At 42.0% G+C, this 13,208-nt stretch overlaps 1 protein-coding gene across 3 annotated transcripts in view; it reads left to right on the top strand.

Moving 5' to 3' along the window:
* NPR3 (natriuretic peptide receptor 3) overlaps positions 1-13,208 on the top strand; it is a 70,826-nt gene that overhangs the window by 17,552 nt on the left and 40,066 nt on the right. For all 3 annotated transcript variants that reach the window (XM_077755799.1, XM_077755798.1, XM_077755801.1), the window contains exon 3: positions 6,363-6,529. In XM_077755799.1, coding sequence (XP_077611925.1) covers positions 6,363-6,529 — 167 coding nt within the window. The remainder of the gene's footprint in view (positions 1-6,362; positions 6,530-13,208) is intronic.

Genomic DNA, 13,208 nt, shown 5'->3' with positions numbered 1-13,208 from the left:
GAAAGGATAGGTTTAACAAAATCTATGGAGAAGATGATATATCTTTCTTTGTAGAGTTTTAATAGCATCTCTTGGCATTCTTATTTATTGGCATTATCTTCTTTGGATATATGTTCGGTGGCAAGTTATTTGGGTGATCCTGTCCAGGACTGTTAAGATTACTGTAGAGTGTTCTTAGTGGCTAAAATGAGCAAATCAGAGAACTCTAGATGCTGGCGAGGATGTGGAGAAACGGGCTCCCTCCTACACTGTTGGTGGGAATGGAAACTGGTACAGCCCCTCTGGAAAACAGTGTGGAGGTTCCTCAGGAAACTAACAGTAGAACTCCCCTAGGACCCAGCAATAGCACTGCTAGGAATTTACCCAAGGGATACAGAAATGCTGATGCATAGGAGCACATGTACCCCAATGTTCATAGCAGCACTCTCCACAATAGCTAAAACATGGAAAGAGCCTAAGTGTCCATCCACAGACGAATGGATCAAGAAGATGTGGTTTATCTATACCATGGAATACTCCATGGCAATGAGAAACAATGAAATCTGGCCATGTGTAGCAACATGGATGGACCTTGAGGGTGTTATGCTGAGCGAAATAAGTCAGGCAGAGAAGGACAAATATCATATGTTTGCACGTATAGGAGGATTAGGAGGAACTTGACGGAGGAACAAGGGGGAGAAGAAGGGCGGAAATGGTGGGGGAAAGGGAGAGAGGCAAACCATGAGAGACTCTTGAATGCTGACAAAAACTGAGGACTGATGGATGTGGGGGGGAGGGGGGATGGGCATGGAGGAGGACACTTGTGGGGATGAGCACTGAGTGTTATGTGGAAACTAATTTGACAATAAACTATTTGTAAAAAAATATATAAAAAAATAAAACTTGGGGAAAAAAGGCAAAAAAAAAAGAAATACATTAATAGGGAACCTATTGGTCTATGTTCTACCAAGTGACAAAAGGAAAAAAAAAAAAAGATTACTGTAGAGTGTTCTTGACTTCCTGATGAACTCAGAGGGCACTAATTAAGGTGAAGGTGGAAGTAAAGTAGATCTAGGTGATGCACATAAATGGCCTTGCTGAAAGTGGAAAAATGGCAAAAATATTGAGGAGAGATTAAGCCTATTATGTTTTGCTATAAAAATAATACATGCCCATTAAAGTCAGTTTGTGACAATGAGAAAAGAAAAAGAATTCTCATATAATCTTTGAACTGTAGCATTTAGACACTTCCACTTTGATCTTTCTTTTGTGTTGCTTTGTTTTTAACATTTTTGTTGTCCCATGGCATGTTGTGTTCTGAAGCTTGGATCACCCCCCAAACTCTGATGAAATGAACATAGAGCAGGTGTGGCACGGCACCAGTGTTTGGAGTCTGGCTTGCATTTCAATCGCTAGTGTTGTTTATTAGTGAAGTGACTTCGGATACCTTACTTCCTTGACCCTCAGTTTCCTTGTCTGTAAGGTGGCACTCATACTTAGATCTTCTTCATGGAGTTTTTATGAAGAGTAAAGAATGGAATGCTACAGGCAATGCCATTCACAATGGAATCACCCAGTAAGTGGTGCTGTTATTACTGATGGGGGCAAAACTGGACCAGCCTAGCTCATGGCAAGCGTGTAACACCTAGACATTCAGAGAGGGTGAAGTGAGGCAAGGTCAAGAGCCTAGAGCTATACAGCCAGCCCAGGTGAACTCCAGGCATTCATTTCTCGGACATATTCTGTGGTGCCTCAGCTAGTTATCCCAGTGCGGGTACCTTTTGCCAACACCAGCTCCCTGCCCACAGGAATGTTGAGTGCAGGGCTTGGTGGTGAGCAGGTTACTTCCTATTTCACAAATATTCTGCGCCCTTACTCTAAACACTAGCTTGGGACTCCACGATGTTTAAAATAAAACAAAGCAAATTCACTTTCCTCATTCCTGAAAAAACTGCAAAGAATCATCTTTCCTGTCTTACTTTTTACTAGCAGCCTTCATTTTTATCTTCTTAATCCCTTGCTCAGGACCACTGGAGTATGTGACATTCAGCACTCTGAAAGTGCCATCACCAATGACCTCACTACCGAAGCCACTGGCTTACCTCAGAACAAGCCTCTCTGCCTGTAAAGCAGTGCTGTCCAGTGGAACTTTCTGTGATGCTGCCTGTGTTCTGTTCTAGGCTGCCCATTACAGTAGCTACTAGCCACATGGCTATTGAGCACCTGAAATGTGGCAAGTGTGACCGAGGAACCGAATTTTAAATTTTATTTAATTTTAATTAATTTAAATGTAAATGGTCACACATGTGGATGGTGGCTGCTGTATTAGGCAGCACAGCTCTAGAGAATTCTGTATTGTTTCCACCCATTTCTTTTTGGAAACCCTGTTTTTCTTTTTCTTTCTTTTTAAATACAATTTATTGTTAAATTGGCTTCCATTACAACACCCAGTGCTCATCCCAACAAGTGCCCTTCTCAATGTCCATCACCCACTTTCCTCTCTGCCCACCCCCAACCCTGTTTCTCTTAGTTTTCGTGGCACAGCATTCTTTCGTTCTCTGTTAGTGCCTCTGTGTCTCCGCTTCCTCCTCCTGCCCACAGGAAACAGCATCCACAAAGTGTCTGTGCTCAACCCTTCTTCCTTCTCTTATCCAATGCAGTCACTCCCTCTTTCACTTGAAGCCACTTGGAAATGGCATCCAGCACTCTCTCTAGCACTCACTCCTCTTTCTGGCTTCAGACCACTCTTTTCGACTCCAGCCTGGTGTTGTCACTTGGGCATTCTGTAGTTAGTCACCTTAGGTCGACCATGACCCTAACTGAAATCATTGCCATTTCCACGTCATTTCCCTCCTCCTCCATCTGGCTCTGCTCTTTCCTTTAATAACATCCCGTTTTCCTTTCCTCTTTGGCGTCATCAGTGACGTGCCTCCCTTTCTGTTGTCCCTCACTCCCTAACTCTTGAGAGTCTTGAGATTCCTCTTGCACTGTCCTCTGTTTTCATTCTCAAGGACTCTCCCTGTTATGATTGTAAAAGCAGTAACTATTTATTATTTATAATTTACTAGATTCAGAAAAATGCAAAACGAAGAAAAGAGAATTTGCCTGTAATTCTAATTACCCGAAGAGCCATGTTTAGTTTTTCGGTGTGTGACTTCCCATGACAGCCTCTTGTAACCTCTTGCCTGGATGACTGTGGCTGTGAACCCTCAGCGTCTCCCCATTCTAATCCACTGCTACTTCCCAAGGCATGATCCTGATCATGTCATTCTTCCGTTACACTCGTAAATCTCCAGAGGCACCCAGTTGTCTACTGAATTAAATTTGTCCTCGCTGACGGGGCATCATGCCAAGCCAACTCTGCTTTTCCAGTGTTCGACAGCCTGGGTGTGGGAAATGTTACGGACACATTACAGTAAGAAATGCCCACAAAAGCCAGAAGTTACAGTATCGATTATGGTTGTGACTAGAGAATTATTTAGTTTGGCTCAGATTTATTTAAGCATTATTGTTTCCATTTTTTTTTTCCTGGAAGACAAAACTCCAAAGTTATTCCTCTTTGGATTGTGGTAGACAGATTTATTATATTGGATTTCACTTCTTTCAGAAAAGAGTGTTTTCCTATTTCATAACTGAGATAGTTACTATTTCCAGTTATATATGTATTTTCTAATTCCACAGCATAAAACCCTTTAGGGTTAAGTATTTTCTTTCTTATGCACCTGGAGAATACTTTTTCCCAGAGCTGCGAAACTCTGACCCTCTTTGCCTACAAACATCACTCCTGTTGAGTCTTGATATCTCAATCAATTATAAATGAATCAATAAATATTGATTGCATGCTTATAAGAAATGGGTTCCTCCGTGGGATGAAGAATGTTCTGAACATTCTTAGAATTGGGGGTCTTCCTGGCAAATGGATTTGGCTCCTTAACAAAGGCTGTGTTGCCTGTGTCTTGAGTACCCGGCTGGGTCCCCTGTCTGGTGGCAGTAGCTGGGGGCAGCTCACTGGCTATGGGCATAGCTGCTGTACATGCTGTAGCCTCCTTGGTGTTTGTGGGAGATTTCATATGAAGGAGGAGGACTTGTCAAGCTTTGTTTGGTGGCCTGAAATTTAATCTGTGCTCATTGAGAGCGGATCTGGTTCTTAATGAATTCTATCCTTGGCCGTGTCTTATTTATCTTATAACAGCTCCCTGGCACATAGTAAGCAATTAATAAATGGTTGCTATTATTAGGATTATGATTACACAGATGCCCCCATGAACAAATTCTTTGTCTCTGCCTTTTCTCATGCTCTAGCCTGAGGCTCCCAGCTGCCCACTGGATGTCATACACATTTGCACCTTTGCCTGGGTCACAACCTCTGCCAAGCATGCCTTTCCATCCTGCTTTCCTTCTTTTAAAATCCTATTCACACATTTGGGACCAGTCGATGCCTCCTCCACCCTCCTCCCTTGAAACCTTCCCCCTTAGGAGTGCGGGAGCTCCTTGCCTCTTCCTCTACACCCTGCCTCCTGCCATAGTAAGCTAGCTGTTACCCTGTAGTAGCTTCAGTTATTTACATGACCATCTCAGAATTCCTCTTTTTTTTTTTTGAGAGCGAGAGAGAGGGAGAGAGAGTGAGTACATGAGTTGGGGAGGGGCAGAGAGAGGAAGAGAGAGACAGAGAGAGGGAGAGAGAATCTCAAGTGAGTGCCATGCCCAGCGTGGAGCTTGATGGGGGCTCAGTCTTACAGCCATGAGATCATGACCTGACTCGAAATCAAGAGTCAGACGCCCAACTGACTGAGCCACTCAGGCACCCCTCTGAAGCCCTCTCTAGATGGTGGTGGAGACTGTTCAAGACACTCATAATGCATCCTGTGCTGCCTATCACAGAACCTTGTGTGTGGTATACAGGTAGCTAATGTTTGTCTGACTTAAGCTGTGGTAGAAGTTCCATAGCCACCAGCTCTTTATCGAACTCTATCTAGAAGAGCAGAGTGAGTGCCCCAGAGCCCTGGCTGCATACTCCACAGGCATCCTCATTGCTTAGCTGCTGGGCTCCTGGTGTCCACTGTGGACTAGGGGCTTGGTGTGAACAACTGACTGTGATGTTGAACTCCATAAGGTTGAATTCTTGTATTTCCAGAGCTCTCTAGGGGTCATAATGATAATTCATAGAAACAACAGTTTATTGCCAAATGTTAAAGGCCCATGTTTCCTTTAGGGGTCCTGCAGGCCACATGTTTCCTCAAAAATAAAATTATAAAGAGAAGATTACATGATTCTTACCCATATAATCTGCCTTTGCTTTTGTGTAAAGGAGTGCTGTGAAGCAGGGGGTACCGGTTTCTCAATGACTCAGTTTCCTCATCTGTAAAATAGGATAATGTACCCAAATCGCGGAGAGTCTTGTAAAGATTAAATGAATTTGATTAAATAAGATTAAATAGGTATATAAAGTGCGCAATAAACAGAGCTTTTGTTATTATATATGTCCAATAAATGTTAGCACTTTTTTAAATAATGTTTTTTATTTATTTCTAGGAGAGAGAGAGAGAGAGAGACAGCGTGAGCAGGGCAGGGTCAGAGAGAGAGGGAGTCACAGACTGAAACAGGCTCCAGGCTCTGAGCTGGCAGTCAGCACAGAGCCCGACGCGGGGCTCGAACCCACAAACCGTGAGATCATGACCTAAGTGAAAGTCGGACGCCTAACCGACTAAGCCACCCAGGAGCCCCAATGTTAGCACTTTTAATTCTATTACGATTGATGCACTGATGAATATTGTCCCCCAAATAATTTTTTTGATGTTGCCAACACTACGGAGCTATAAATCCTCACGTTCACCTAAGCTACTTTCATTCGGAAGGGATTCCAGAAATATTTCAAAAAATACCAATAATGTCAAACTTTCCCTATGAATGGTGCCAACTTTATTATACTTGTGCATGTACATTGTCACAAACAGACATTCCTATCATTCCACATCTACATAACATCAGGCTTGTTGTGCCATTGTTAGTTACAACTCGGTTGACCTCCACAGTTGATTGTAGGTATTAAAAAAAATGTGACTGGAAAGGAATAGCAATTTACTTCTAACTCCTTGAAGTGCTGGATTCTCGAGGGGCTTAAAATTACAGTTACGTGGTTGAGGCAGTGAAGTCCACAGGGCTTTCCTTTCCCTCTCCCATTTCAAAGAAACACGTGTCCAAAAGGCCTTCTTCTCCCTTGAGGATCTTGACGTGGTCGTGTTATATCCAAGTGCAAAACTATGACAATACCGCTCACCCCAGCTGCCAACAGTAACATGTAGTGACATGCTGCAGCTGAAGAGGGAGAATGGTCCCTTTATGGTGACTGCTTTGGAATTATAAATATTTTCATTTCTCTGTAGGAGATGGCTCGTGGAAGAGAGGAGACAAACATGACTTTGAAGCGAAGCAAGCATACTCATCCCTCCAGACAATCACTCTACTGAGGACAGTGAAGCCGGAGTTCGAGAAGTTTTCCATGGAGGTGAAAAGTTCTGTTGAGAAACAAGGACTCAATGAGGAGGATTATGTAAGTGCTTGATTATGAGCCGAGACCTTCAGCATCCCGAAAACAGTCTTTTAATTAAATCAGAGGTGACAGTGTCCCATTCTGAACCATTCAAAAATTCCTAGGTTCAGGTCTGAATGTCACTGAGCTTTTTGTCTGTTGTTTTCTTTCTGGCCAGTTCCCCCCTCCTCCATCTCCCCCACCCCACTTTTTCCAACTGCTGCAGGAAGGAAAATTGCTTTTTGTGGGTACTTGTGGCCATGCTGAGTAGATGTCTGTAGACTTCCGTGGCCTGTTCGATTGGGGGCATGGAGGGGGAGAAGATGGATGAAGAATGCCAAAGTTTTGCATGCCTAATTTTTCCAAAGCTTGATGGTACATTATATTTTAGATTTTAGAAGGCTCTTTCTTTTGGCAACCTTTGTGGCAACTCTGCTTTTCTCTCCTGTGGTAGCATCACTTCCCCTTGGGAATTAAACTTCCCACTCCATTAGTGGTGTTGTTATGGATGCATTTTGCCAGGGTGGACTAGGGTCAGAAGTTTTGGCCACACCAAGGATGGAGCAGAGGAACTCACTTGAGAGGTGGCACGGAAGACAGCCAACCACACCTCATGTGACACCATTGCTTTGCTGCTTCTGGTGCACTTTGCTATGTGGCCCCTCACACTCTGTGTCCTTTCTGCAGATTCTTTCTCAGAGCAGGGTGAGCAGTGCACTCCTCAGGCTGGTTGGGTGGGTGTGCTGGTTTTCAAAACTGCTTCACAGTGTCCAAAGCAGAAAAGAAGCACTTTCTTAATGATAGATATATGACTTTGGATAGTCCTTGCCCAAAGTGGATAATGACCATCTTCGTAAGACCAGCTTCATTTGGTCACTTCCAAACAGGGCCTCTCTCAATTTCCTTATCTGAAGTACTACAGGGTGCTGCAGACATTGGCCTCAGACAGACCTACATTCAGAGCTACTTCTTAGCAGTGTGACTGGGGCAGATTGCACAGTCTCCGTTCAGACTACTTCCTAATGGGAGGATTACAGATAATCTATCTGAAGCATTTAGTGCTATTCTCATCACAAAGCTAGAGCTCAATAAATGATGCCTCTTTCATACTATTGTTATATTGCACCTGTCTTTGTAAGAATTTGCTATCAAATGATATAAAAAAGGTCTTATAAATATATTTGTTCATGTCTTAAATGTTATATATATGTATAATACACATATAATTTAAAATATATGCATACATGTACATACTGGACGGTACTGATCTAGAAAGTCAAAAGGCGTGTGTGTGTGTGTGTGTGTGTGTGTGTGTGTGTGTTGCAAATGTGAGCCACATATGTAACTTAAAATATCTAGTAGCTACATTTTTAAGAATGATTTCAGGAATAGAATTTAGTGATTCATCACTTACATATAACAGCCAGTGCTCATCCCAACAAGTGCCCTCCTTTTAATGCCTCTTGCCCATTTAGTGCATCCCCCCCACTCAACACTCCTCCAGCAACCCACGGTTTGTTCTCTGCATTTACGAGTCTCTTATGGTTTGTTTCCTTGTCTGTTTTTATATCATTTTTGCTTCCCTTTCCTTATGTTCATCTGTTTTATATTTTAAGTTCCACATATGAATGAAATCATGTGATATTTGTCTTTCTCTGACTGACTTGTTTCCCTTAGCTTAATACACTCTATTTCCATCCACGTTGTTGCAAATGGCAAGATTTCATTCTTTTTGATCAGTGAGTAATATTTCATTGTAAATATAAACCACATCTTCTTTATCCATTCATCAGTCGATGGACATTTGGTCTCTTTCCATGATTTGGCTATTGTTGATAGTGCTGTTAGAAACATTGGGGCGCATATGCCCCTTCAAACCTAGTAGCTACATTTTTAAAAAGTTAAAATAACCAGGTGAAATTAATTTGAATAGTACATTTTATTTAACTCACATATAAAATGTTCTTTCAATATTTAATCAATATAAAAACTATGGATGAGACTATGTACTCTTTTTATTATATAAAGTCTTTGAAATTCAATGTGTGTTTTACCCTTACAGCATATCTTAATTCAGTTCAAATGCTCAGTAGCCATGTGACTAGTGGCTACTATACTGGACCGTGGGTTCTGGATAATGAAAGAAGTAGAGCTTTTGCAATAGAGCCCAAGTTGAAGGAAACCTATGATAGTATTGTCATCATCCAAATCCTTTGCTTCATGAATAGGAAAGAATATAAAGGGCACTGAGCACTTTTTGTTTGCTCCCCTACCTGAGGGGGGTAGCTGTTGAAGTTCAAGTATTACAGTAGAGGCTGTCCAATATAATGATACTTCTTGGGCAGAAGAAGTATGTATCTTTGTACCTACTACAAAGATCCATAATATATTCCAAACCATGTGTTAATGGTTTAGAGATTAGTTGTAGTTGTAGATTTTACTACTGCCTCTCTCTGATGATAGCATCATTAAAACTGACTTTACAAATAAATAAAAAGTAGAAGTAGAAATTTAGAGCTCATTATAGTAATTTGTTCCAGTTCTGAAAATGTGGAAAATGTGTCTACTTTTCATATTTATGTGTGTTTTAGTTGGGCTGTTTTGAGTTCACCAGGTTAGTTTAGACAGGAGGTTGTGGGGAGTATGTGGAAGAGGGAGATATGGGAGCCAAAGGCCCAGCGGCTGGTGCAGCTGGGTCTCGCAGGTGCAAGACCTCACTCTACTGCAGCAGGAGATGCTTAGCACAGTCAGCAAGGCTTGGTGGTCTTCATTCTAGGGCCCAGCTCTTTTCTAGGTCTTTATGCTTCTCTTCTTTGTACTAATGGGTTGTCTTATCCACTTTCTTGGAACTTCAGTTCATGACACTCATCACAGGCTCTTCAGCCTCTGCTATTGATTTCAAATCCAGCAACTTTGGTGGACTCTCTTATTAGTTCTAAAACTTACTGCTCATTCTTTAAACAATCACATGACTCGTGAATAGTGATGATTTTGTTTCTTTTCAATTCTTCTTCTAAGTATGCTTAATTAAAAGTGTACTTCAGGGGCGCCTGGGTGGCTTAGTGGGTTAAGCGTCCGACTTTTGCTTAGGTCATGATCTCACGGTTCGTGGGTTCGAGCCCCACATCGGGCTCTGTGCTGACTGCCAGCTCAGAGCCTGGAGCCTGTTTCAGAGTCTGTATCTCCCTCTCTCTCTGACCCTCCCCTGCTCATGCTGTCTCTCTCTCTCTCTCTCTCCTAGAAATTAAAAAAAAAAGTGTACTTCAATAAATTAAGCATATTAAATTAAGTACAGTTAATTAAAACTTTTAATGGCACTGGCTAGGATTCCAGTAAGAATTGAATATAAGCAGTGATAGTGGGCATCCTTGCCATGTTCTTAACTTTACTACAAACAGCATATAGCATATTTCATATCTGTTCATATCACCATTTAAACATAATGTTTAGTGTGAGGTTTTTGGGAGAGTCCTTATTAGATTATGAAAGTTCCCTTCTATTCTTTGTTGATGAAGTTTTGTTTTGTCTTGACAAAATTACATCTTTTATTAGAATAACTGAAACAAATAGCATAACAAGCATCAAAGTTTATATAATGTAGGTTTAAGTTTATATAATGTAGGTTAGGGGAAAGGCTTTTGGACACAGGTTAAAAAATTTTTTTTAATGTTTATTTATTTTGAGAGAGAAAGAGAGATAGGGAGCAAGCAGGAGAGAGGCAGAGAGAAGGAAACAGAGAATCCCAAGTAGGCTGCACACCGTCAGTGCAGAGCCCGATGCGGGGCTTGATCTCATCAACTGTGATAAGTTTTACAATCTACTATCTTTGCAACTTTCAAACATATGATACAGTATTGTTAACTATAGTCATCATACTATACATTAGATTCCCAGAACTTATTTATCCTATAACTGAAAGTTTTTGTACCTTTTAATCACCTGCATCACTAGATTTTTCTAATTTTAATAATGTTTACACTCCTGGCATAGCTTTGGTCTCTCTACACTTCAAGACTTTGAGCTTTTCTATTACCCAGGTATATTGTGGAGAATGAGATTTTGGTTGAATCTATGCCTGTTTGTCAAGGTGCAGCTTCTTCGGCTGGGTCACCTCAGAGGCTATTGGCAGTCTGGACATTAGCGTCTCAAGGTTAAATATCTACTCCTGTTTGCCTTGTCTTTGGTGGGTAATGAGGTGGGTGCATGTGTGTGGTGTATAGAAAATCAGATTGCTGGGGCACCTGGGTGGCTCGGCCGGTTAAGCGGCCTACTCCAGCTCGGATCATGATCTAGTGGTTTGTGAGTTCGAGCTCTGCATCAGGCTCTGTGCTGACAGCTCAGAGCCTGGAGCCTGCTTCAGATTCTGTGTCTCCCTTTCTCTCTGCCCCTCCCCTGCTCATGCTCTCTCTCTCTCTCTCAGAAAATAAATAAAACATTTTTAAAAATTAAAAAAGAGGAGGATTATTAAAAAAGAAAATCAGGTTGCTTAGGGCTCGACTATCATTAGGACTGTGGGTGTTGCATGTACTGTAGTGGTCATTATACGTGAGTCTTATGATGATATTTCTACCATTCCTGTGGATAATATAAACATATTTTTTAAAGTTCATTTGTTTTCTTACTAATGAACCTACTGGAGACCTGTTCCATTCTGATACATCATGCTTTAGCCAGGTGCCCAGGCCTCCTGGAGACAGTGTAGCCTGATGGTTAACTATGCAGGCTGGGCATTTCATAGACCAGGCTCTGTCGCTTACAGTTCTTACCTTGGGCATGTTTCTGAAACTGTGCTTAGTTTACTGGCTCTAAAATGAGTATAATAATTTTTAACTGGCAAGGCTGTTGAAAGAACTCAAGAATTGTGATACTTAACACAATGTCAGGCACTTTGTAATTATTCAATGGATGATAGCTATTATTTCTCTTACTCTTTTTTCTTACACTCCAGGCCAAAGTGTATGATGCTCCTGCATAACTAGTACTTCTACGTAGCTTCCAGATCTCAACTCAGACACTGTCATCACAGGATGTGTCTTTCCTGAACTCCAGACCATCTTATGGCTCTCTGATCCTTTCCATCATAGCCTCTCAGCTATGTGTGGGATTTTCCAATTAAATCTTACCTCTCCTACCAGACTGTCAACTCTGAAAGCAGGAACTCTGTCTGTTTCTGTTCATTCTTGCATCCTCTTGCTGTCGGCTTGGCACGAAGGAAGCAGCCAGTACACTTACACTTTTATTATGATGCTTAATTATTTTAGTTATTATTGAACCAGAGGACATCAAATTCAACCTACTCCCTTGCGTGGTGATGGGAAGGTAGGAACCGAGGTCCAGGAAGGTGAGGTGGCCTTTCCAAATGTAGCCCGTATGCTGTAATCAATATAACAATGTTGAGTGGTGAATAAATCCTATGCCTAGACCTTGTTAGGTCCACAAAGCCAGTAGTTCCCTTTCACTTACAGTGTGGGAGGTGGTATTGGGAGATAGGAATGGGTTTTCACAACGTGGATTCTGAAGACCCTCTGGCAAAATCTAACTTTAGATTTCATCCCAAGTCTGAAGTTCGAGGTAAATCTCTGCTGGAGAGGCCCTCAAGTAGCAAAGGGGCTCCCAGCGTGGCTCGGACAAGTGTTTGTGGAGTGCCTGCCTGCCTGCCTGGCTTTCTCTAGTGGTGTTTATTGTGTTGCCCGTGTGGGCAGTGGCTCTGACTCAAGGGTATCTTAATGGGTGTTTGACCTTTGCCGTGTGAGTGGTTCCAATTCTCTGGCACTGGCATTTGGTTTGAGAAGGTGCTGTGTGGTGGCCAAGCCAAGATTAGTTGCATCCCTTGACTCCTGGTTCAGTGATTTCTTTTTCCACTACATCAGTCTGACCCTTTTATTAACAACATGCCCACTATGGGGGTGAACCCGTGACCTGAAGATTAAGTGTCTCAGACCCGACAAGTGAGCCTGGCAGGAGACACAGGCTGAAGGACTTCCTTCCTTTTCCTGCACCCTGCCTGCACAAACACACACTTCTGAGATATCAGTTTCCCCTTACTCTTTCACACACTTCACAAAATCTACTAGGACTCTGTCTCTTCTTCATCGGCAACAACCTGTATTCCCTGTTTTCTTCTGGAATGTAAATCATTATTTCTTAGATCATGAGATGTCATTTACTGTGCTCCAGAGAACATGGCTGGGAGCTTGATCTCTGACCATGCAGTGATCCCATCTGGGGTGGGGTCCTCATCACCTACAAACTCTTAAGCAGGTGTATAAATATCCATGGCCATGAGCTCTGGAAGCCCACAAGATCTGCATTTCTGTGCCAGCATGGATATAAAACATTACACGCCTTCAGTGTAAAACATTCTCATACACTGACGGTACACACAGAGATGCGGACAATTTATCTTGTAGCAGACCGTGTATGGAGCCTATGTGAAAATATCCATGTTTCTAGTGAAATGACATTAAACACAGTGGAGTGGGCTAATTTAGTTCTTTAGTGAGAAGTTCCTTCCAAATCCACCCAAGTTTCCACGACCTCTTTAAGTGGATAATGGTCTCTTGACTTAGTGTGCATTAACTCTATACTTATGTATAAACTCTTGTGTGTAAGTGAAACATGTGCATATTTCTAGAGAGAGGGCCCAGTACCCTCCACTTGATTTTTTTTTTTTTTACAAATAGTTTGTTTATTGTCAAAT

This window comes from Crocuta crocuta, unplaced genomic scaffold (genome assembly GCF_008692635.1).
Source record: "Crocuta crocuta isolate KB4526 unplaced genomic scaffold, BGI_CrCroc_1.0 scaffold222, whole genome shotgun sequence".
NCBI classification, from domain to species: domain Eukaryota; kingdom Metazoa; phylum Chordata; class Mammalia; order Carnivora; family Hyaenidae; genus Crocuta; species Crocuta crocuta.
The sequence above is the reverse complement of the archived record's forward strand: the minus strand, read 5'-3'. Positions and strand labels throughout refer to the sequence as shown.